We start from the raw sequence: 22,554 nt of genomic DNA, 5'->3' as shown, positions 1-22,554 counted from the left end.
GTCAGGAGCAGGGTGCCACTGGCTTGCCTGGTGGTGCTATCAGTCTCTGGGTCTGCAGCATGTCACCCCTTGCAGAAGCAGCTTCTCCAGGAACTTGCTTGGTTTCTCTTGGCAAAGGTAGTCTCTCGTGCAAGGAGGAGGAACTGCCCTGGGGGTCTGCAGACCCCTGCGCTAACCAGCATTAGTCCAGTGGAGACAGATTGATGTGCTTCTCACAGCATGTTTTAAAATATTGCTAAAACCTTCTAAATGCTAGTCTATACAAGTTAATCAGCTGAGTTTTATCCCTCTTCAGTGCCCTCGGAAAGCTCTGTGTGTCTGAGCTTTACCTGAGCTGTGCTGTTTGCTCTGCTTTGGAGAAATACAACAATAACAGATGATAGACATTCTTTCTCACAAACGTATTCTTTTTTCCATACTCCTCCTTGAATGAGCTTGTGCCAGAAGTTGCTGAGCTGTTAGGAAGGTGCCGGAAGCTGGTAATTTGTTCTCCTATAGCTGCACAAAAGCTACCAATTTTTTGTGTAGTTCTTACCATCTAAAGGCAAATATAATTAAGAAATTTAGTTGGTTTACAAATAGGTCATGGACCACCTAATAAACTGCAATTGTTGACATTTAAGGAGGCTTTTTCTCCCAAACATTGTTTGTGAAAGGCAACTGGCAAAAGCAACGAGACAAAAACTGCTGTAGGCTCCTATTCTGGGCAGCGTTCAGCCTCTCCAGCTCCTCCTCCTCTTTCTCTCCCCAGCATGTCTTTTGAAGCTCCTTTTGAGTGTTTTCATGTATGTACATGTGCTACACTTCAAATGGTGCAGTAGTTGATTTTCTTGTACTGAGAGCTGTGGGTTGTTAATTGCTAGGCTGGTATTAATGGGTTTCATCCAAATTCTGCCTTTCCTCCAGTGAGGCTGCAGTGCATGTTGGTGATTTCAGCTGCCATGCGGGCTAGGCAGGGTGTCCCAGCCAGGCACAAAGTGTCCTGCCAGACCTCCTGTGGGGCTGTCACCTTCACTGGGTTGGTGTGGAGGACTCTGGCTGTCCACAGACATTTGTGAGTCTCAGCCCCAAATCAGCCTCTGGAGCAGCTGTAGATGCATGTATGGTCTTGCTCTTTGTGGAAGAGCAGCAGTATGTCAAGCACCAGTGCTGCTGCAGGCAACAAAGGGTCAGGGTATACAACCTGTCCTTGAAGCAGTCAGAAGTTTTCTTATTTCAGTTTGCTGTGCATTGCATCTCATTCTTGTACCATAATTATTTACTCCAGTTAGAGGCAGCTGATCTGAACTAAAAAACTCTTGCTGGAGGCAAAATGCATATTCTGTCTTCATTACCCACACCAGACTGGTGAGAAAAAAACAAAGGCGGGGAGGCAAGGAGAACCAGATCAGTGAAAGAGTAGAAAGCAGAAGCCTGATCCGTGTTCAGATTTTTGCCTGTGATCTGGTGTGCTCAGAGCTGTGGTTAGTCGGATTCAGGAGAAGGAAAATAAGGGTCAGTCAAGGATTGACCTTAACCTGATCTTCTCAAAAACTGGCAGTATTGGGTTGTGGAGTTGTGGTTCGGAACTATTGATTGGTAAGGAGGCAAAATCAGGACCGAAAGAGTGGAAACTGCCTCCTGTGGGGATCTTCAAGGAACAATAGCATCTTTCATACATCATACTTCAGGTCTATAAAACACGTGAATCAACTCACCTGAGGCAAGAGAAGTCAGGAGCAGCTGACATCAACCACCAGGAGCTGATCTGCTCATTCTTTCAGAGTTAGAGCATTTCCCGACCGACCCAGTCTGCGCTCTGGAGGCTGATCCCTCCTTCCCTGCCAACCTGAGCTGGGGCCAGATGTTTCATGCACTTCTGCTGTTGTGTCGGACAGCTCACCACTCCCACCATGCAGGAGCACAGTGAGAGGCCCAGCTGGACTCTGCCATTGCTGGACCTAACACTGGGTGAGAGGTGTTGTGTCATGCCCTTGGTGGTTTCCCCACCGTGTGTGGTTATTCTGCACCACACGGGGTGTTGAGAACAGTCCTACCCTGTGTGGTAGGGGACAGCCCTGCTCTCATTCACGATGGGAAGCTGGAGATCAGTGTGAAGGACTTGGCCTTTTGAATGGTTCATGTGCAGTTCCACAATTGTGTCTGAGAGGCCACTTCCTTTGCACCCAAAATTACTATAGTTGGAGTTTTAGTGCAAAAGGTCCCAGAATGACCAAACTGGGATTTCATTTACCCATGGCAAAACCCCTTGTAGTAAAATGCCACCTGTTCTTGCATGGCACGAGTTAGTGTTTCAGACACCAGTAAGAGCCAGAGAGAAGCTAAATTAAACTAATTTAATTTTTTTATTTTGCCGGAGCACTCAACTCAAGACTCCTATTAGCAGGGTTATTCTCTTGTCAGATGGAAGCTGGAGATTCTTGTCCCAGATGTGCATGTCTGGTTTGAAGGCCTGATTATCTTGTTCATGTCACTTCCTGGCCTCTTATCAAAGGAACTCTCACGCACATCACCTTTCAGCTCCTCACTCTCACTCTGCAAGGAGGAGGAGTACACCTCAATCATTTCCAGCTAGTAAGCCAATGTTTGTAGTTTTTATTCCTCTGGGGCAATAGTGTGAAGAGGAAAAGGCTTCTGAGCATGTTAGGTGGAGAGAGGATGGAAGAAAGTTTTTAATGGTTGAGGACAATAGATGAAGACAGAGCTGCTGTGCTGCAGTAGGAAGATTACAGCATGGTGCATTTGCCAAGCATGAGGTTCTGGTTGGATGGAGCCTTCTGGATTTTTAAATACCCTTTATTGGTGAAATGGAGCTTAAAACCTGAAATGTTATCAGGTGGCTCAAGGGGAAACGTTAGGCAAGATTCAGAAGTACTGTAAATATTCACTTTTTAAAAAATCATCTAATTACTTTTATCAGTATGTCAATACTGAAGTTCTGGTATTCCTGGAGTCATTTACATTAACCACTTAGTAACTTTTTGTAAAAAATTTATCAAGAAGAGAAACCAAGTATTTCCTGCTTGTAAAATCCCCAAACGTCATTTGGTGCCTTTCAAGGTGTCACCAAGCTGAGTAGAGGCATGCGTCCTTCTGGAACCAGCCTGAACATAATAAATGCAGGATCTTCCATCTCTGCCATTCCCTGTTGGGGAAAGCTCGTCCTTTCCCGAGGCACACTGACAAGGGACTGTTTAATTGAGCTGAACAAACTGGTATCGAGGGGCCGGGCGCGGGAGGATGAGCAGCGCTGGCTGGGGCAGGCAGCTGCCCTGGCTGGGGAACCGCGCTGGGCGAGGAGTCCCGGCTTCAGATGGGGAATGTGGCTCTGCACGGAGTGCCGGGAGCGAGCCTGCACTGCGCTGCAGCAGGCTCAGAGAGGGGAGTTAAAGGAGAGGAAGGAGGGAAGAGTTAAAGGAAGTCAGTGTGGTGCTCCCAGTTAGATTGGCACAGGCAGCAGTTGTGAACTCAACACTCTGTGTCCATCTCTCATGTCCAGGTGGACTGGAAATTACATCTGTGATTCCAGGAAAAACACTCTGAAGATATTCCACTTTTATCATGTATCATTTTTATCAGTAACTAGTCTATATTAAGAAAAGTGCAACCAGTGAAGTTCACGTTGGATTAAGTTAGCTTCTGTCATGTCTGAATCTTGCAGATGGAAGCATTACTAGTATTAACAATTTACTTGTATTTGGCAAGTCAATTTTGACTATGCTGACTGCTGTAATTGTTCATTACTAGCACTAAACTGCTACATGTTGCATTAGCAGCTAGTTGTTCCTTTAATTCTTAAGTACTCTCAAATCTCTTTTCTTGTAGTTAGATTTTACTGTTTCTGTATCACAGAGCTGTTCTATAGATCTACTAGCAATGCATAGTGTGTTAAAATTCCCTACCCCTTTACAAGATGTGTAAAGCCAAGCAAGTTTATATTGTGGTGTGGTCTGTTCCTGATGTCCAGCTGACTTCCTTTTATGGCTGCTTTGGGGGTTGTTCAATTTATTCACTCCCATCATGTTTTACCTCCTTATTTTCTTCATTGTCATATGGGTTTTTGTTAGCAACATCCAGCATTGTATCACCCACCCCTCTGCCTCCATTCTCTCCATTGCTAGTCCAAGAATCATTTTTCTCTGTTTGGTGATGTTGCCTAGGTCACAAATTGCATCATTTATTAACATTTTTGCATGGCTCACTTCTTTCCCATACCCTCTATACTGTGTGTGTGTACATCAATGTAGCTGTCACCAATATTTCACTTCTTAAAATTAATTAAATTTTCAGAGTTTCTTTAAGCTGTAAAAAGGAGCAGAGAAATGGCTTTGCAGAGTAACATATTCAGGCATTTCTCCAGGCTTGCAGAAATCCCAGATTACACAGACCTGAGAGGTATGTCTGTGTTAGGAAGATGTTTACATGCTGGGGGCCTGTCAGCAGTGGAGGCAAACACCAGCCATCAGTGTGCCCTGTGTGGCTTGGCTTCTTGGAATGTATATTGTTGCAAGAATGTATATTTCAGGAGTTATTTTATTATATTTTCTTTTACACTCTATGCTGGAGCCTGTGCTGAGACCTCTGAACCAAGTGCCTCTTCTGGTGTTTTGCACTTATCTTGAAGCTCTTCTGAACTGTCAGTTGTGAGCACAGGGAGGTTAGCACCCTCTTTGCTTAAGACCATTTAATCTGAGTACTAACCTTTTGTTTCAGAAAGCACCCGTGAGCCCTGGCACTGCAGGTTCATTTCTGCTGCACTCCTGCATCCCTCAGCTGCTGTGCAGTCTCTGCTGACCTGCAGTGGGTACCACAGCATCTGAGAGGGGCCTTCCTCCTGGCTTTTCTAGTCACACATTTCTAACATGATCTTGTTAAGCACGGATTTCCCTGCTGCCCTTCTCAGTAGTTTTCACTTGGAAATACTGACTCAGAAAATTCCCCAGTATTCTTGAGCTGATCTACCCTCCATATGTTTATTGTATTAATCCTAAACTCCCAGAAGGTAACATTACATCCCATTCTCTTACAGACTACAGGTTTTGGCTCTTCACTGTGAAATACCAGTCACGGTCACTCAGGTCATCCCTCTGTCTCCAGGCTTTGGCTCATGTTTGTTTCCTGACTGTGAGTTTGCAGAGTTTGGGTTACTTGTGTCCCTTTCCATGCACTGGTCTCTGCAGGAGCTGCGGCTCAGTCAGTCTGAGCAGTCTCTAAGCCCACACAGTAAATTCTCCACAAACATATGCCCTGGGACCATAAATCCCTTTCTGCAAGAGATATCTTTGCTTTGTTACTCTTATCTTCTTGCATTTTAGCAGCCTGCTGAGACCCAGAGCCAGGTGTATGAACATGGATCAGGCAGCCCTAGGGGCTGAAAAAAGAGATGGTAAAAGTTTGCAAGGCTCACTCAGGGTGAGGGATTGTGGCCATTGGTCTCTGTGCATTTGAACCTACATTTGCAGATGGGACCTTCCCTTATCCACATGAACGTGTGAAGAAGGCATCAGTGGCTGCAGCCACTTGCTGTCACCTGCTGTCACCTGCCGTCACGGGAGGGCAGTTTCCCAGCAGTGCTTCAGAAGAGAGAAGTTTATAGTGAGAAACAGGGAGGACTTTGTGGTCACCCTGGGAGGTGGAAAAAGGGACAGACACTGGGAGAAGATGAATTGTAGGGTAAATCTGATGCTGGCAGATGGAACCTTGCTGTGCTGACAGAGCAGAGGTAAGTGGCAATGTTTCACTAGTGAAGGCTGCTGAGTGACCTAATGACGTGGAAATCTTGATATACCATGACTGTAGCAGCATGGTAGCTCTCTGATGTTATTCATTAGCTCATGAGGATCCTGTGAGCCACCACACTACTGCTTTGAGGACTATATTTGCTTTTGTTGGTGTGACAGCTCTCCTTTCTTTCTCATCTCCTTTGAGCTTTGAGGGAGGATTTCCTCCAGTTTTCTTTGCAAGCGCTTGTCATTTGCTCCAACAGAAGCATCAGCTTCAGGCAAGGCTGACAGGACTTGGGTCCACACTGGTAGTACCAAACAAAAACTAATATGTAGTTACCCTTGAATTATTAGTTTTCGTATCTATATTCATGGTTTTCCCCTGCATATGCTTCTCTGCCCACTTCTTTACTGACTGTTGGCAATTTGTATTTGAAGTAGCTGGCTTGAGTATCAGCAGGTGTTTTGTGACGTTTTGGGATGCCAAACTGGGACGTGTTCACGTCCTCAAACATGCATCTGCCTCTTTGTCCCCCTGTGCAAGTCTAGCAGATGAGTAGAGAGGGATTAGTCTCTCTAGACAAGGCTTTCAGAAACAGACTTTAATTAAAGGTGCAGGATGGAGCTCAGTGATCACCTCTTATTACTGGTGCAAATGCTTTAAGAAGAGAAATTAGAGCAATGGCGTATTAAGAGGTGGATTCTCAGGTATTTATCTCAAGCAGTTCAGTCTTTTTAAAGTGATTTGGCCAGATTCTGCCTCCTGGTGCCTGTGTGCAAAGCTAAAATAAGTCCAGTACACCAAAGGTGTTCCAGAGCAGAGCAGTTACTTTGCTGCTTTGGGTAGAGACTGTTTTGAGCTCAGTGCTGCTGAGTGTGTAACTCTGTCCTTGGAAAGAGGAGAGGGAAACACCCAATTTATTTTTCAGTGGTGAGTGATAATAGAGAAATAGTCTGTTTCATGCTCATATGACCTTGTTGTTGCCACATTATCTCTTTTGACATTTCTCAGCTTCTGCTGGTGTCTTGGGATTTTGGTTTGGTATTTTCAAGGACAGTATCATTTTTCAAATCCCATGCCTTGCACAGCAGTACCCAGCATGCATTAAGTGAGCTCAGTACTTTAAAGTAATTACAGAAATATTATTACTTGATTGGCAAATAAAAACAGTTGTGAAAGAGAGGTACAAGACACACTCAGAGACCTAAAGAGCCCCTCTGTACTTCCATGATCTCCAGAGTATCCTATGCTTTCCAGGTGACTCAGTCAGTAAAATGCAGCAGATGTTAAAGAATGTTAAATTTAAAGAAATTGTAATATCATATCTACCAGCCTTGCATAGTGTTTGGGTATGAGTCATGGACCTCTACAAAAACCCCTTAAATTCTGATTATGAGTGTAAACATCTAAAGACAGAAAGGTGCATTAGGTAGATAATATTAAAATGTTTCTTTTTCTGTGTGCTGACTTAACTTTGGCCACCTGTTACAGCATTTTCTGAAGCCTCAGGTTACTGCTGGAGAAACAGCGTGTAGGAGAGGGCTTGAGCCAGCCGAGAAAGCGAGTTGAGAGAGGTCATTTGCAGAGCTTGAGCTGTTTTAAAGAGCACAGGAGCCTGGTGTCACAGCACAGCTTCCTGTTCACAAGAGCCTCTTTCAAAGACAAATGTGAAAGGGTTTATCCACTAAACACGGAGCTGGCAGCAGTCCTGAAGCAAGAGCGTGGCGTTCGATTTCCGTAAGAGGAGACTGTGAAATGTCCTCTTTGCCAGGCAGGTCTGTGAAAAGGACACAAAGACAAATTGGTAATTTTTTCAGGGCTAGAATATATTATTTTGAATTTGAACATTTTTTTAAATGTTCATGGTTTTGGTTTTTTTTTAATTATGCATCTATCCACCCTGAAATTTTAATGTTTTTTCCCTTAATTAGAAGATTGTTTTCTTTTTTTAATGGAACCAAAGTAGAAGATACGTTTTTCAACTGAGGAAGCACTTCTAAATTTTACTGTAGTGAAGTTGGAGTTAATGAAATGAACATACTGTAATGGAGTTCATGAAAGCTTGAGTTTGGCCAAACCCACTTCACCCCATGGGCTTCATGCCCATGAACAATTTTCCACCATGAAATGCACTATTGGGGTTTGTTTCTGCATCACTGCAAAGAAGAATGTCCATGTGAGCTGTCCTTTTCTGCCTCCATGTCCTTGTAGCTACAAATGCAGCAGTTTGTTTTTCCTGGGAAGACAGAAGGAAAAACAAATAGAGGAGTAAAAGCCAGCTTCACTGGGACAGTACTCTGTTCTTCTAGGGGTGGTGGAGGAAGAGCTGCATCCACTTCTTGTTAGCAGTCATGAGAGTCAGCCTGAGCTGGAGATCAAGAACTTCAACAGTTTGGGAAGATTTCTGGTAGAAATGTCCCACTTGATGCTTTCTCCAGACATTACAGCCACCTGTCATGACATATCCACATGCATTTTGCTCTGAGTTTTCTGACACGAGCAATGACATCTGTGTGACAAATTGTGAAGCTGGGTTGGGTGACAGCTGGGCATCACTGCTGGTCACCACACTGCCCCCACCCAGCCTCCTGCCTGTGCTCCCTGGGACCTGGAGTGTGCCGCAGCCATCCCTTGCCTGGCACACGTTTGTGTGAATTTTGCTGTCCTTTCCACTAACACTGGCATGTGTGGAGCTGCTGCTGCTTCCTGTGCTGCACGGGCAAGCTGGCAGCCCTGCAAACCTCCTGCTCTGGGGTACAGCTGCTTTGCCTCTCTCCCCATCGCCAGCTGTCACATCCAGAGAGAAATAGTCCTTTCCATGCAAATACTGAAGCTGTAGCTCCCTTTTGCATGAGCCCACCTGTGAGACATTCAAGAAGTTAGTGCTTCAAGCAGCCAGTGCTGTGAGGACCTGCAGCTGTGGACCAGTATAGGTAAGATTTGGCTGTTTTAGGACCCACCTCAGGGATCAGCAGGTTTCCTGCAGGCTGGGAAGCAGGAGGGGGTTTCTGGTTGGCCCTGTGGAGAGAAGGAGCAAGTCTTCCCATGTGGGATGTTTTTGGGGTTATTAATGCAGCACAATGACTGCAGGTGTTAAAACTGAGTGTTTTTTCAGCATTTAGAAAGCTCTTTCATGAAGATGCTCAGCACTGGCCAAATAGAAAAGTATCAGGGCTAAATATAAACAGGGCTAAAGTGGTTTTTGAAAACTGAGGAAATTTAAAAATAGCTAAAATACATTTTTCCTCTGAGAACTTTGTCATTGAGTTGAGCCATGGCATAAGCCTAATTTTATAAGCAGAGTGAGAGGATGAATGTCTGGACTCAAAGGCATGGCCCAAAGAGCTGATGTACTGTCTGTCCAGCTGACCTCAGAGCTAAGGTGGTGAAAAGATGTGATCTGGACACTGAAACACAAATGCTTTCTACTAATTAAACTTCTGCAATTTTCTGAGCTCTTGGGAAGTGTCTCCACAGTATGAAGCATCATGCAGGAATTCAGATAAGGTCTTTGCATGGAAAAATCCTGATTTACAGACAGCTGCTTTTCACAGTGTGTACTACTAAATTTTAAAAAACTATATTTTAAAAATAAAGTTAGTATTTATATTCTCTCAGGAATAATGTTTATCTCATTGCATGTTTACAAATGTAGGACACAGGTTTGGTATCTTTTATAGAAAGGTGATAGGATGAACCTCTACTAATGCTTGGTGTAATTTCATCCTTGGGACTCAGTGGTTTCCCAGGAAGCTGCACATTCTTGATATCATACCAAAGTAGTCTCGGAGCTCAGGCTGAAGGCTTTATGTCCAGCAGTCCTGTAATGCTCAGGCTGTGTTAAGATCAGTGGGATTATAGGAATAGGGATTCCTAGAATGAAGATTTTCGTGTTTTACCAGAGTGACTTACATTTTAAGGCTCAACATTAATGGTGACAGTTTTTGAGTATATTTTACATATGCTCCGTATTTTGTATTTTTCCATAAAACATAACTAAAAAAAAGAAAAATAATGCCTTTAAAGATATTGATAGGAATCTACGGGTACTATAATGAAGGAGATATGTAAATTCTTAAGGTTTTGTAGAATATACAAATAGCCCTGGGAAAACTCAATGTACAATGAAACGTTTTTCCCCCCACGGGTAGTTTATTCAATGCTAGGTAAAAAGTGCTGCTTCCATGGCACCATTAAGGTCACCGTATATCCATCTTTCACTGTGTGTGTCCTCTTATACACCTGGAAATCCTGCTTGGGTTGAAAGAGGAGGTTTTATTACACATGTTAAAATGTCCAGTGGTCTGGTGGAGGCATTACTTTCAGTGGGATGCCTGGGAATGGTGTATTAATTCTCACCTAACTGAAAAAACTTTATGCTGTCCATGATGCAGGTGTCCCAGGGGGTCATCCTGCCCTGCTTTGTGGTGGGCACATGCCTTCTGGGTCTTGCCATGCTCTTGTAGAAAGGCTCTGTTTGCTGTTGAATACCCTGATCTCACCAAATACAACTCGCCTGGATTGTCTGCAAATTTGGCAGAATAGGAAGGACGGAACCATCACCCAGAAGAGAAAGACATCCTGCCCTAGCCAGAAACAGGTGACTGCTTGACAGAGCCCAGCCTGCCACACTCCTGGTGATGCCTGCTGATGCTGTGCTAAGATCAAGCATGTTTCGACAGCACAAATTTTTTCTCCATTTATCCATCATAGTAAATTCCTTTAAAGAGACTATTTTCCTTATGGAATTTGTTGGATAGTCTTGCATTAGTCCTAGAATCCAAAATTTTGCTCCAGATCTGTGTCTTACAAAGTGTCTGGCAGAAAATCTTGTCTGATTCTTAAAGAAGTGAATCATGCAGTTATGACTTCATTTCTACAGTTCAGCTGAATAGGAATCCTTAGATAGGCATTTGAGATTACGGTATCATTTCTGAAGATCAGTGTAGTTTCTGTGTTTCACCAGTGGCCCCGAGTCACTGTCTTACCCACTTTCATCTGTCATAACTTGACCTGCCCTTTCTCTGCATCGGCTTCCCGAGATGACGCGCAGCGATAGGAGTCAAGCTCTTGCATTCTCCACATTTTGTAAGGGCTGCTGCTTTTGTCTTTGGAAAAGTTTTGGGGAGAAAAATACCCACTACAGGTTCAGTACTATAGAAACAGGAAACAAGTGCTTTGTCTCTCTTGATTCTTGTCCAGCATTCTAGTTTTAACGGCAGGGATCCAAGAATAATCTCAGTTGACCATGCAGCCAAACCCACCATGATCTCATTGCCAGTGGCCAGTGATGTGTAGGTGGTTAGTTAATCAAAAGGGGGTTGTTTTTGCATTATATTTTTAGAAGATTGTGTAGGTCTCCTATCAACAGAGAGTCCGGACAAAGTACACAGCATTTTCCCTAGAAATATTCCCACTGCCTGGTGAGTCTTTCCCAAAACTGTGAAAGTTTGGTAAGGGTGATTTGGCCTGTTTATTTTGTCTTTGTTTTTCATAGTTCTTTAATCACACTACACAAGCATTTTTATTTATTTACATTTCTTATTTGCTTAAATTTATTTCCTCAAGTTTCTGATTTGCGTATTTCCTTCTTATTCTGCTTAAGTCAGCAGACAGGTAACAGAAAAGACCAGCTAAACTTGTCAGCTGACAATCTAGTAAGAAAAAGGAAAATCTATTCCCTTTGAAACCAAAAATGAAGGAAAATGTGATACTCCGTTGAATATTTTAATTTTTGAGATTTTAAACGGAATTAAGCTAGTTGAAAATCTGAATTTTTCAGACTGTGGGAGATGGTGTATTTTTTGTAAGATCCCAGCAGATAGACCATGATGGACCTCACCTCTTCTCTTGAATTTTATCTACCTCTTATTAAAAATTCTTAAACATTAAGTAAGCTTGAGAGAGGAAGGGAAAAAAGGTAGAGTTATAAATGCTCTGAAACCTTTTCTTTTGGATATATGTGCTACATGTGGGACATCCATGCCCTGTCATTGCTCCCATCGAAAAATTGGAGAGCTGAAGCAGCCTGAGAGTGTTACCTTGTTTATGTGGGTCCCTCATGTTTGAGTCTGGGTCTCCTGGGCCAGAAGGAGGAGCTGAACCAACTTTTCCTGTGCCTGGGGCATGTGGAAGCTGACATGTAGCTATTATTGCTTGCCCTGTCTCAGAGAGATAGCCCTCTCTTTTTACCTTGTATTAATTTGCAAATGCCTTAGGATGACAGAAAACCACAGAAAACAAAAAGAAAAAAAAAAAAAAAGAAGTGCCCATATGCCTAAGAACCCTCTTATTTCCCAAGCTGAGCCTCCATAGCACGTGAGCACAGTCAGCAATCTGTTGAGCTACCACAGCTGAATTTTTCTGGTGTTTTTTCTGATTCAGAGAGCTGGGCAAGTCTGCATCACCCTATATATCAATAACTTTCAGCTGATACATAGTTGTTTTGAAAGCTTGTCTGTAAACTAGCTTGTCTGTTGTCTTTCTTCCATTGTTCCCTTCTTTTTTTTCCACTCAAGATATCAAACCTGAACCCCATCCAGCAGGAAGTGTCCCCATGACTTCACTGTGGGTCACAGCAAGAAGCAGAGCATATTTCCAGGGAAAAGCCACATGAGAATGTGGAGACATTCAGAGAAATAAACCTGATGGATTTCATTTTGCTGATGCTCTTTTGACAGGATACCTTTGAGGTTACTAATATGCAGTACGGGTACAAACAGTGAGGCAGAGAAGCAATCTCCTTAGCACTCCTCCCAGTTTTTTAAACTCTCAGGCCCCCACCCCGATTTATCCCACCTCACCCTTGCCATCCTCAAAACAGTTTTCATCCATTCCTATTTTGAAACTGCAAAGAGAGGGATTTGAATAGAGCTCTGGCTTTCTTGGGGAAGTTTCTGCTTTAATCAGACACTGTGAATAAAAATGTTTGGGGGAGATGTGTAGCTCTGAGGAGAATGGAGGCCTTTATGGTGACCCTTGGGTTATCCCCCCAGCAGCACAGGCAGGCACCCCACACAGGGACTGTCCCTTTTGAAGTGGGGTAAATGACGTAAAAGCATCTCAGGGTGAACACACTGTTCTTATGTCCTCTGTACAAAATGTATCATTTACTTGAAGACCATGGCCTGAATGGAGATTTAACGCTGGAGCATCCCATGACTGCAGTTGTGTCCAGTTCTTTCATGGATTTTCGACTCCTGGGTACAGCTGGGGAGATGGGGGCCCAGGAAAAGCCCTTTAGCTGTGGGATGAGTGGAAGCAGTGCTCCCTGTGCCTGGGCTTCATACACCTCAATGCTGGCTGGCGTCTCTGCCTGCCCAGCAGCATCCCAGCCAAGCCACTGCTGCCACCACTGCAGCACACTGCGGGATGAGGCTGCAAGCCACGTGAGTCTGCTGGGAAACCATCTTCTGGCTAACAACATTTAGCTCTGCATTGAATTAGAATTAAAATGTGAATGATATTAAACCCCTCTGCCTTTCAGATAAAATTATTGCAGTAATTAAGCAATAGTTTTGATTATATATGAAAAAAAAAATCAAGCTTTATGGGAGGTGCTGGAGCCCCCAGCAAGTCAGTCTATGAATTTATCTGGTGTAGCGATCTGGAGCAGAGTTTTTCAGCTGAACAGGTCAGATGAGTGCTGTAAGATGCACAGTTTCCATGGACATTAGCATTAAATGGAAATCCTTGTCTTCAGTGGGAATCTGCAACCTGTATTGTGGCTGGCAGCTTGCTTGGAGAAGCAGTGGGGTGGGCTCCCTGCCTGTGCACCCTACCAAGGGCTGGCATAGCCCAGAGTGGGACAGGGCTCCTGGGCTGTGCACCCCACTGGGAGCTGGCAGGGCAGGATGTGCAGGTGCAGAGCTGGCCCTGCTGTTGGGCACAGCTGGACAGAGGAGTCTGGCCAGTCCTTGCTAACAAGGAAAACCAGCTGAGGTACAGGGAAGTGTGCAGAGCCCAGAAGGAAAATTGCTTTGCATTTTAGTTAGAAGGAAAATCTAATCTTTAGTTAAATAGTCTGTAAAGAGCTGTTTTTTAGCATGCTCATGCTATCTTCCCACATATCATACCTCCCTCTAAGTGTCCCAAATCCTTTCTACTTGAGCTTTCTACCCAGGACAGGGGTTTGTTTCCTTGTTCAACCTGTTGCTCCTGCATCCCTGTCAGCATCCCCTGCCTACATCTCACCCCCTACAGAAGCTATAGCCCATGAGCACCAGGTACCTGAAGAGCAAGAAATGATTCTGTGGGAGGGTGTTCAAGGAAATGAGGTGTATCTTCAGCCTTGCTGCAGTTAGAAGTCAAGAGGGCTTATTCTTGTCAGCAGATCCAACTTGCTTTACCTCCTACCCTCCGGAAATGTTCCTCCAGACTAGTGTTATCAACCCAATTAACATTTCAAAATTCTCAGCTTGCAGGTGCTGGTTTCAGAACAGCAATCTTGTACAATGTTGAGCAATCCAGTTGGCATCAATTTTTTCTTAATCCCTGTTCAAGCTGCAGACTCAAATATGCTCTTTTTCTTTCCAGTATTGTGTACAAAGTAAGTAATCCTGAACAGCAGAGGCTACATTAAAGATAATGATGACAAAATTGGTTTGTTTTTTTCTCTTATGAACGTCAGGAATTCACAGTTGCTTTATGCACAATTTATCCTCCCACAGCCTGGGTATTTTTAGCTTGATTTGATTTAGCTGGTACAGCTATGGCTGCTGCCAAGGGAACTGTGGGGTGAGAGCCCCAAGTGCTACTGCCCACTTTCTCCAGGTGTCCCAGTACATCTTCTTTGCAAAAAGAAGTACATTAAGGTTTCGCTTGAAATTAAGGGTGACTGAAGCTTGTGAGCAGAAGAGGTGGCTTTGCCTGGAAGTGTCTGAACACACTTGTTGGGATCTGCCATGGGCAGTGCGGTGACAAGGCACAGCCTGGCATGGCCATGACCCAGATGCAGACCCCGTGGCCTGGATGACCTGGGACAGACCCCTGGAGTGCTCTTGAGTTGCTGCAGTGGCAGCAGGAAGGTGCTGGAGGTAAGGTGGTTAATTCTGTTTTAAGGAGAGCTGGTCACATCAGCACTCACTCTGCCAGTGGACTATTGCTTGTCTTCCATCAGTCTGCCAGTCTTGCTGTAGTTAATCCTAGATACCTTCTTTTCCCCTAAACACATGTCTTACCCAGGACTTTCCCTTCTCTTGCATCTCAGTCAGGACTGGGTATGCCAAGGCACTTGCATACACTGTGTACCTCAGCTGCCTCCTGTTTTACCTCACCTTGAAATCTAAAATACCCCTGTAACAGATCTTTGTCTTCCCTCTTCCTGTGAGTGCTCCAAACCTTCTTTCCTCCAAATGATGCTGGGCAACACTGACCAATATTTTCAAAACAAAGTATCTGCTGAAGGATGGCTGCAGCTGCCCATTCTTCCTGGGAAATGAGAGATGTTGAGGTACAGATTCAGACACCTGATTTTAGGAAAACCCTTACCACCTTTACAACTCAGGAGGTGCTGTCCATGGGGCATGCTTCTAGTGTCCACATGTTTGCCCTGCTCATCCCTCATGTTTTGCTTTCTGCTCTTGCTGTTCTGATTTTTCAGCCCCGTGCCATTTCCTGGGCAGTCTGTTCTTGTTTAGGGTCAGGAGTGAAGCTCTGTGTGAGTGCACTGGCAATGACTCTGGGAATCAGGCTCTAGGCCAAATTTTGGCAGAGTGAAGCCCAGTGAAGTCAATGGGAATCTTCCTGTTGGTGCAATGGGCTTGGGAGCAGACCTGGATTTTGACATTCTTCACAGCAGCAGTACCAGCATGAACCTTTGGCATTGTATGAATAATAGTTAGTTATTTTTATATATTGTTTCCAAAGCCCACAACTTGTGTTGGCTATCAGTACTCCTAAATGCAGGGAGCTGACTGGCAGCCTGAAACAAAGGGACAAAATCAATAACATAAGCTTCATGTGGCCAAGGACAGTCATCTCCATGTAGTTGCATCCAGCTTGGTGTAATGACAGAATTGCTCATCAGCAGTGTTTCCAGTTCCAAGGAAAGGGAGGCTTTGACAGAGTTCATTAGTGTCTGTCTAAGAAATAATAGGATATTATACACAATGTTTTTATGTTTTCACAAAACAATGAAAGAGTGTATTCCTCATGGATGTTACTTTTCTGTTTCTGTACCATTTAAGATCACATTTCTCTAGCAAAAGAGGCCTTTGCACTTTGAGCTGTTCCTGCTATGAAAGAGAGACTCTTTAGGGAGACAGAGAGGATATTTGCCATTGAACTTGTGCTTGTCTTTTGGAAAGACCAAAACCATTGCCTGCTTCCTTTTCCTGAGGGGACATTAAACAGGAGTCATAAACACTTTCTAACCTGAACACTTCCTCAGTGAGGCTGCTTGCTACCTGGGAAAACTCTGAGATGGGGTATCTGTAAATTCACCATCATGCCCATTTTCCTTTTTCCTTTCTTGGTGTTTCAGAAAGGAATCTTACTTAGGTTTCCACCTGCCATTTTCTGTGTAGTTTATTTTCTTTCAGGATATTTTCTTTGCGTTATAAGCTCCTGAACTTTCCGTAACACAGAAGACATTTTCAGGAGTTTATCTTATGGGTGTTCATAGAGTTCTTATTTCTGCTCATGGAAGTGAAGCTTTGTAGTGCCTACAGCAATGGTTTGGGAGGGACAATATTAGTATACTGATATTTTATGCATTTTAAATCTGTTTCCATGGTGATGGAAGCACAATGCAAGAAAAGGAGTCAGCCCTGCAATGGTGGCAGGTTCTCTGAGGCAAACTAAAGCTCAGGGCAGGACTGTGCACTCTGTCTCACTTTTATTGACATATGCTGATTTTTTACTGCTGTTTGCTCAGTGGGAAGTGTGGTTTGGGTGCCAGTCCTGCTCAGACAGGCAAGCATTGCCTGTGGGATTCATTTCTGTAACCTGGTGCTACTGATGTGCTACTGCCACCCAAGCAGTGGAGAGGACAGTAAAAGCACAGTATCCTCATCATCCTCATCAGTAATTCCAGGTTTAGTGCTGGACTGGGTGTGTATTAACTCCTGTATGTAAAGCCAAGGCTGAAAGCAATGGGGATGCAGCTTTGATCATTCCAAGGCCTGTTACCAAGCAGTGGCTACTACCCATGGCCATGGCTGCTTCTTATGATTTGGGAAGAGCAAGAGGTTATTTGAACCTGGGGATTGCTAGCCAAGATTTTGCATGGCTGCTGTAAAGATTGGCATTTATAGCATCTGCTATATTTATGCATATAAATATAGCAGATGCTATAGATATTTATATATATTTATATATATACATATATGATGTAAAAACTGGCATATATAACATCTGCTATTTCCAGATGTGCTATAAAGCAAAATTAGAATGGGTTTGGGTCAGTATATTTGTGAAATAAAGCTCTGATGCTAAAGTATAAAGTATGCAGCTTTCAAAATTGGTACTAAGAGCTTTGTATGTAGTAAGCTTTAAAAAGTGTTAATTATTTTATTTCTGCAGACTTAAAAAATAAACAAAAGAACCTTTCTGGCCAGGTGCTGCCACTGCCAAATATGCTTTTCAGTTAAACTTTGCTGTGTTTGCATTTCTAGATAATAAAATTCTTTGGTTTATGGACTGCCAGAAGATAGAAAGCTGAGATTAAAGTATCAGATTTGATAAGGTTTGTTGTAAAGTAAAGGTAATAATGAAACAATGCCTACTTAGTCAATTTTCTAGTTATTAATGTGTTTTAGAGAGCATCAAGCTTTCATCAGCCTTTCTTGTCTTCTCTTTTCTTTGTAATTCATCAGAGTAAGTGTTTGCTATTAGATCTTTTCATTAATTTGAGGAAGGATGAAGATGAGTAATTCTAGTTGTAAGTGTCCTCTTCAACAATGACAATGACTCAAAAAACAACAGTCTGCTTTAACTTCCACCTTGTAGAGAGCACTTTTGTGGAAATTATACATAGACTAATATTGCCAGAATAAAAATTCAGTGTGCAGCGATCACATTTGTAATGAACATATTTTTGGTGTAGCCACCAGGCTGTTCAGAATTCCCTTTTTTAGTTCATGGATCTGTGTGACAGTTGAGTCTTAATTTAATCTTTGCACCTTGTTTTTGATAAACTTGGCTGCAACAGCTCTTAAAAGAGCTTTTCATTATTTCTTAAGGACATTTGTGTTGATTTGTTACCCCAGTGTCTCACCATTTCATCATCTGTACCCACTACTTCACAGTGTACGTTAAGTGCTATTATCCCTATTTTATGGAAGAGAAACTCGAGGACAAAGTGACAAAAGCCATTGGTACAGGGATTTAGGAGCCAAGCCAACAAAAGGATCGTTTGAATCCTATTTCTCTCTTTGATCTGTCCTGTGTTTCCTCAGGCTATCTGGGTGGCTTGGGCTGCTAAGATCCAAGCTCTCTGCTCAAATCATTCTTAGCAGGATTCCTGCACATCCCCTCTGCCAGCATGATTGAGTGTTTGGAGCTCCTTCAGGAAGACTCCTGCATCCAGCAGGTTTGCTGAAGCCCCCACATGATGGCTGTGAGAATTGGTGACAGCTAAGCCTGGGGAATGTCTGTGCACTCATCTGTTCCAAGATCTGCTCCAAAGAGTAAAGTGCAGACAGAATTTTCCAGTGTAGCAACTTGAGGGTTGCTTGACACCCCTGACTGAAACCATCTTGCACCTGCCATAAACATGATAGGGACTTCTTATAGCTGTATCACAAGACCTGTGGAAACTCAGGTGGTTTGAGCCTTTTTAGCAGATTGGTAAATGCATATGGTGGGCATCTCAAACACTGAAGGCCATGAAATATGGCCACTCCACTAAACAGCACTTCCTAATGATAATTCTCTGCCATTTCTGGCAGGAAACATTTTAAACAGTCATTGAGTATTTCAATTTTAAATCTCAAAACACATACATTGCTGGGTATTTAGGGCTTAAGTCATTTCCCAAAAAAGACAAAAAAAAATCCACTTTCTTTATTATACTTGTTCCCAACCTCAAAGCCAATGTTGTCTGTTGAAAGTAGAATAGATACTAATTTGGTCTCATAAAACCACAGATTGTTTCAACTTTCCTTGAGTTTCTGAATGAATAGCTGATCAGATCCTGTGATGCTGCTCTCAGCCTAACTGGTGATATGAAAGAGGTGCTTGTCCAGCCAGTTCTATGGCTGTGCCATTCTTTTGTTGCCTATAGTACACATGCTCTGCTCCTTTTTTACTCTCTTTTTATTTTAGTGCTCTGCAACAGGGTTGCACAAAGCTGAGTTGGCTTTTAGAACACAACTTCATTTTGCAGCTATATGTCTGTGCCCAGTTTTCTTTTGTGCTGCCCATGAAACAAGGAGGCTGTGTGGTATCTGACACCAGGCTTTTTTGCAGTGATTTATTAACTGTGTCAGAATAGCTGTTGTGAGTGCTGGGAAGCTCTTGCATATTGTGACAGTTCATATTGATTATGACAGTTTGTAGACTCTACTGCATTGTCAGACAGTGGATTGTATTTTGTCTTCTTACTATACATACCACGGACTATAGATCATAGTGTTTTCTTAAAAAGGGACCCATTGTCCAGCATTCTGGCTGGTATGAGAGAACTTCTGTAGCATATTGTGCAACAAATAGCAAAATAGTTCAGGCACCCTATGGGACAAACAGGCAAATGTCAATTGCTTTAGGAAAAAAAAAAAACCAAGTGAATAGTTTGTTCTGGCCTTTGAGGGGAATGAGCTTTGCAAATGATAGACATGGGTAAACTAGTCTGAGGATGTAATTTATGAAAATACTGGTAATCCTGTGTTGTCTGTTGACCAGAAATCCACAGACCATATAGGAGGAGTTTGCAATAAGGATTTTGTCTACCAATAATTTGTAAAGGTTGTAAAGGTCTTGATGGAAGCTCATACTACAGATTTCTAGAATGAGTCTGAGAAAGAGAAAATAAAGATTTTTGCAAAAATCTTTTTCTCCCAAAAAAAGATTTTTTGGAGAAAATGAAAGCTGGTATGTGAGCTTCTGTGATGGGCACATAGAATCATAGAATTGTTTATTTTGGGAAGATCATCAAGTCCAACTGTTAACCCAGCCTTACCAAGCCCACCATTTAAACATGTGCCTAAAGGCCACATCCACACATCTTTCAAACCACATCAAGAATGGTGACTGCACCACTTCCCTGGGCTGCCTGTTCCAATGCCTGAGCACCCTTTTGGTAGAGAAATTCTTCTTCATAAGCCTCCCCTGGAACAACCTGGGGCCATTTCCTCTTGTCTTGTCACTTGTTACCTGGGAGAAGTCAAACAGATCACTCCACACAATGTCCCCTCCTGGCTGATTGGTTTTAGCCAGGCAGTAATTAAAGTAGCACACAGAAGAAGAGATTTTTCTATTTGCTTCAAAAAAAATAAGCTGCTTCAGTGAGGAAAAAGTCAACAGCTGAGCTTTTATAAACAGCCTGATAGGAGGAGGGAGTCAAAAGCCATTTTGTTAATTATGCTGCTGTGATTTACTGTATTGCTGCTATAAAACTGGAGGGAAAATCTTCCAACAATACATTTCTTTTTAAAACAAAACCGCACTTGAGATGGAGTGGTGACGGTGAGTAGGAAAGAAATAATTCTGATTTCTTCTGTTCTATTTCTACGTGACCATAATAGGTCATAAAGTTACACTTTGAGATTACAAACCTTAGCAAAATGACATTTAGCAGTCTATGCCATTAGAATTTTGATCTCACACTAATTGATTTAAGCACAGTTCCTGATGCAATTTACATTGATGTGATTCAAAATCCATTTCTGCACGTACCTTGTGGTTTAATTGAAATTAGGCTTAATAGCAGGTTACCTGTGTAATTATTATCACTGGAATACTTCAGACCAAGGCTGTGGCACTGAGCTGTGGCCTAAGGAAACTGGGCTCAGTCCTTAACCCCACTCTGGGGCTCATATTGGCCACTCAAACCAGCTAATCTCTCTCATGAGATGAACTCATGCCCATTTAAGATTGTTTGTTTACACGAGGACATCTTTCAGAAGGAACATTTCCTACCGGAAGCCAACTCTTGATCTCATCTGGGATTTCTAGATGCTGCTCTAATGTTAACCATATTTTCTGTAATGCAATCTGTATTTTAATGAGTCCCTAATGTTAGCAAGGTACACATTTAAAGTGATTTGATTGCAGTGATGATGCAACTTCCCATTCCACACATGCATTAAAGTTAGATTAAATTTAGCATTCACTGTGTCATAATTATTTTCAATAATGTCAAAATAATCTAGAATTTGTGCATTCACAGCACTGCTGTAAGCCTCAGGGTGTGCTGAAATTTTGCAGTGGCAACTCTCAGTCCAGTGGTAGGTATTAGTGCTATATTTTTATAATTATGTGTTTTATTTCAGAACAGGCACAGCAGTATCAGAAATGCCTTAAAGGAAGAAAAAATGGAAGAGTTTTTAAATGCCTGCTTTTCACTACAGGCATATTTTATCTAAATTTTTAAATGAATATCCATAAAATATTTTAAAGAAGTTACATGTGAGAAATTAAGAAGTTCTGGTGCTCAAATATTAAGACTTGTTTCCTTAAATGACTTCTATCTGAAGCTCCTGTCACAATTCTCTGTGCAGAGTTCTGGCTCCTTTAAGCCTGAGACCACATCTGAAGAAGATAATTTTTTGTATTGTGCCGTGAAAAGCAACAGCTTCCCAGCACCAGCTGTGGACTAGAAGTCACTGTCAGGAGAGTCACCTTCCTCTTGGTTTCCCTTGGCCATTATAGGGCCATCAGGCTGTTGCCACACTAACCCTTGCTAGGTATTTGCCTGGAATCTTCCCCAGGTGTTCTTGCTTCTTTGAATTGTCTTGGGTCCTTTAAGTTACAATTCTTAAGACATTTTATTTTCTTTTCCTGAGAAAAGGCATTGGTAATAACTTCAGAAGGTGGATACATTTCCCTCTCTCACCCTGGTGCCCTAAACTGAGTGTCTCGCAGGTCTGTTTCATTTTCAGGAGACTGTGGGAGCCTCCTTGTCTGTAGGTTAAAGCCTGCCCTCTGACATCGCTGTTATTTTTCTCTCTTCCCTTCAGACGGCGTTCACAGCGTCACTGCAGTCTGCACCCTGCGTGTCACCATCATCACGGACGACATGCTCACCAACAGCATCACAGTGCGGCTGGAGAACATGTCCCAGGAGAGGTTCCTTTCTCCCCTCCTGTCCCTCTTTGTGGAGGGGGTGGCAACCGTGCTCTCCACTGCCAAGGACGGCATCTTTGTTTTCAACATCCAAAACGACACGGATGTCACCTCCAATATCCTGAACGTGACCTTCTCGGCCTTGCTCCCTGGCGGCATTCGAAACAAGTTCTTCCCCTCTGAGGACCTGCAGGAGCAGATCTACCTCAACAGGACGCTGCTGACCATGATTTCGACACAGAGGGTGCTGCCTTTCGACGACAACATCTGCTTGCGCGAGCCCTGTGAGAACTACATGAAGTGTGTCTCTGTCCTGAAGTTTGACAGCTCGGCCCCGTTCATCAGCTCCAACACGGTTCTGTTCCGCCCCATCCACCCCATCAACGGGCTGCGGTGCCGGTGCCCGCCGGGCTTCACCGGGGACTACTGTGAGACGGAAATCGACCTGTGCTACTCCAACCCTTGCGGGAGCAACGGGCTCTGCCGAAGCCGAGAGGGCGGCTACACCTGTGAGTGCTACGAGGACTACACCGGTATGTGTTTATCTTATCTTCGGCCCGTGATTTATATGTTAGACCATCAGCCAGGCCAGCTCTGTGGCAAGCT

At 43.3% G+C, this 22,554-nt stretch overlaps 1 protein-coding gene across 1 annotated transcript in view; it reads left to right on the top strand.

Annotated features, from left to right (window-relative positions):
* CELSR1 (cadherin EGF LAG seven-pass G-type receptor 1) overlaps positions 1-22,554 on the top strand; it is a 161,264-nt gene that overhangs the window by 45,115 nt on the left and 93,595 nt on the right. Inside the window, exon 2 of the mRNA XM_031507931.3 lies at positions 21,843-22,481. Coding sequence (XP_031363791.3) covers positions 21,843-22,481 — 639 coding nt within the window. The remainder of the gene's footprint in view (positions 1-21,842; positions 22,482-22,554) is intronic.

Source organism: Lonchura striata, chromosome 1A, assembly GCF_050655825.1.
Source record: "Lonchura striata isolate lonStrDom1 chromosome 1A, ASM5065582v1, whole genome shotgun sequence".
Classification (NCBI taxonomy): Eukaryota; Metazoa; Chordata; class Aves; order Passeriformes; family Estrildidae; genus Lonchura; species Lonchura striata.
The sequence above is the reverse complement of the archived record's forward strand: the minus strand, read 5'-3'. Positions and strand labels throughout refer to the sequence as shown.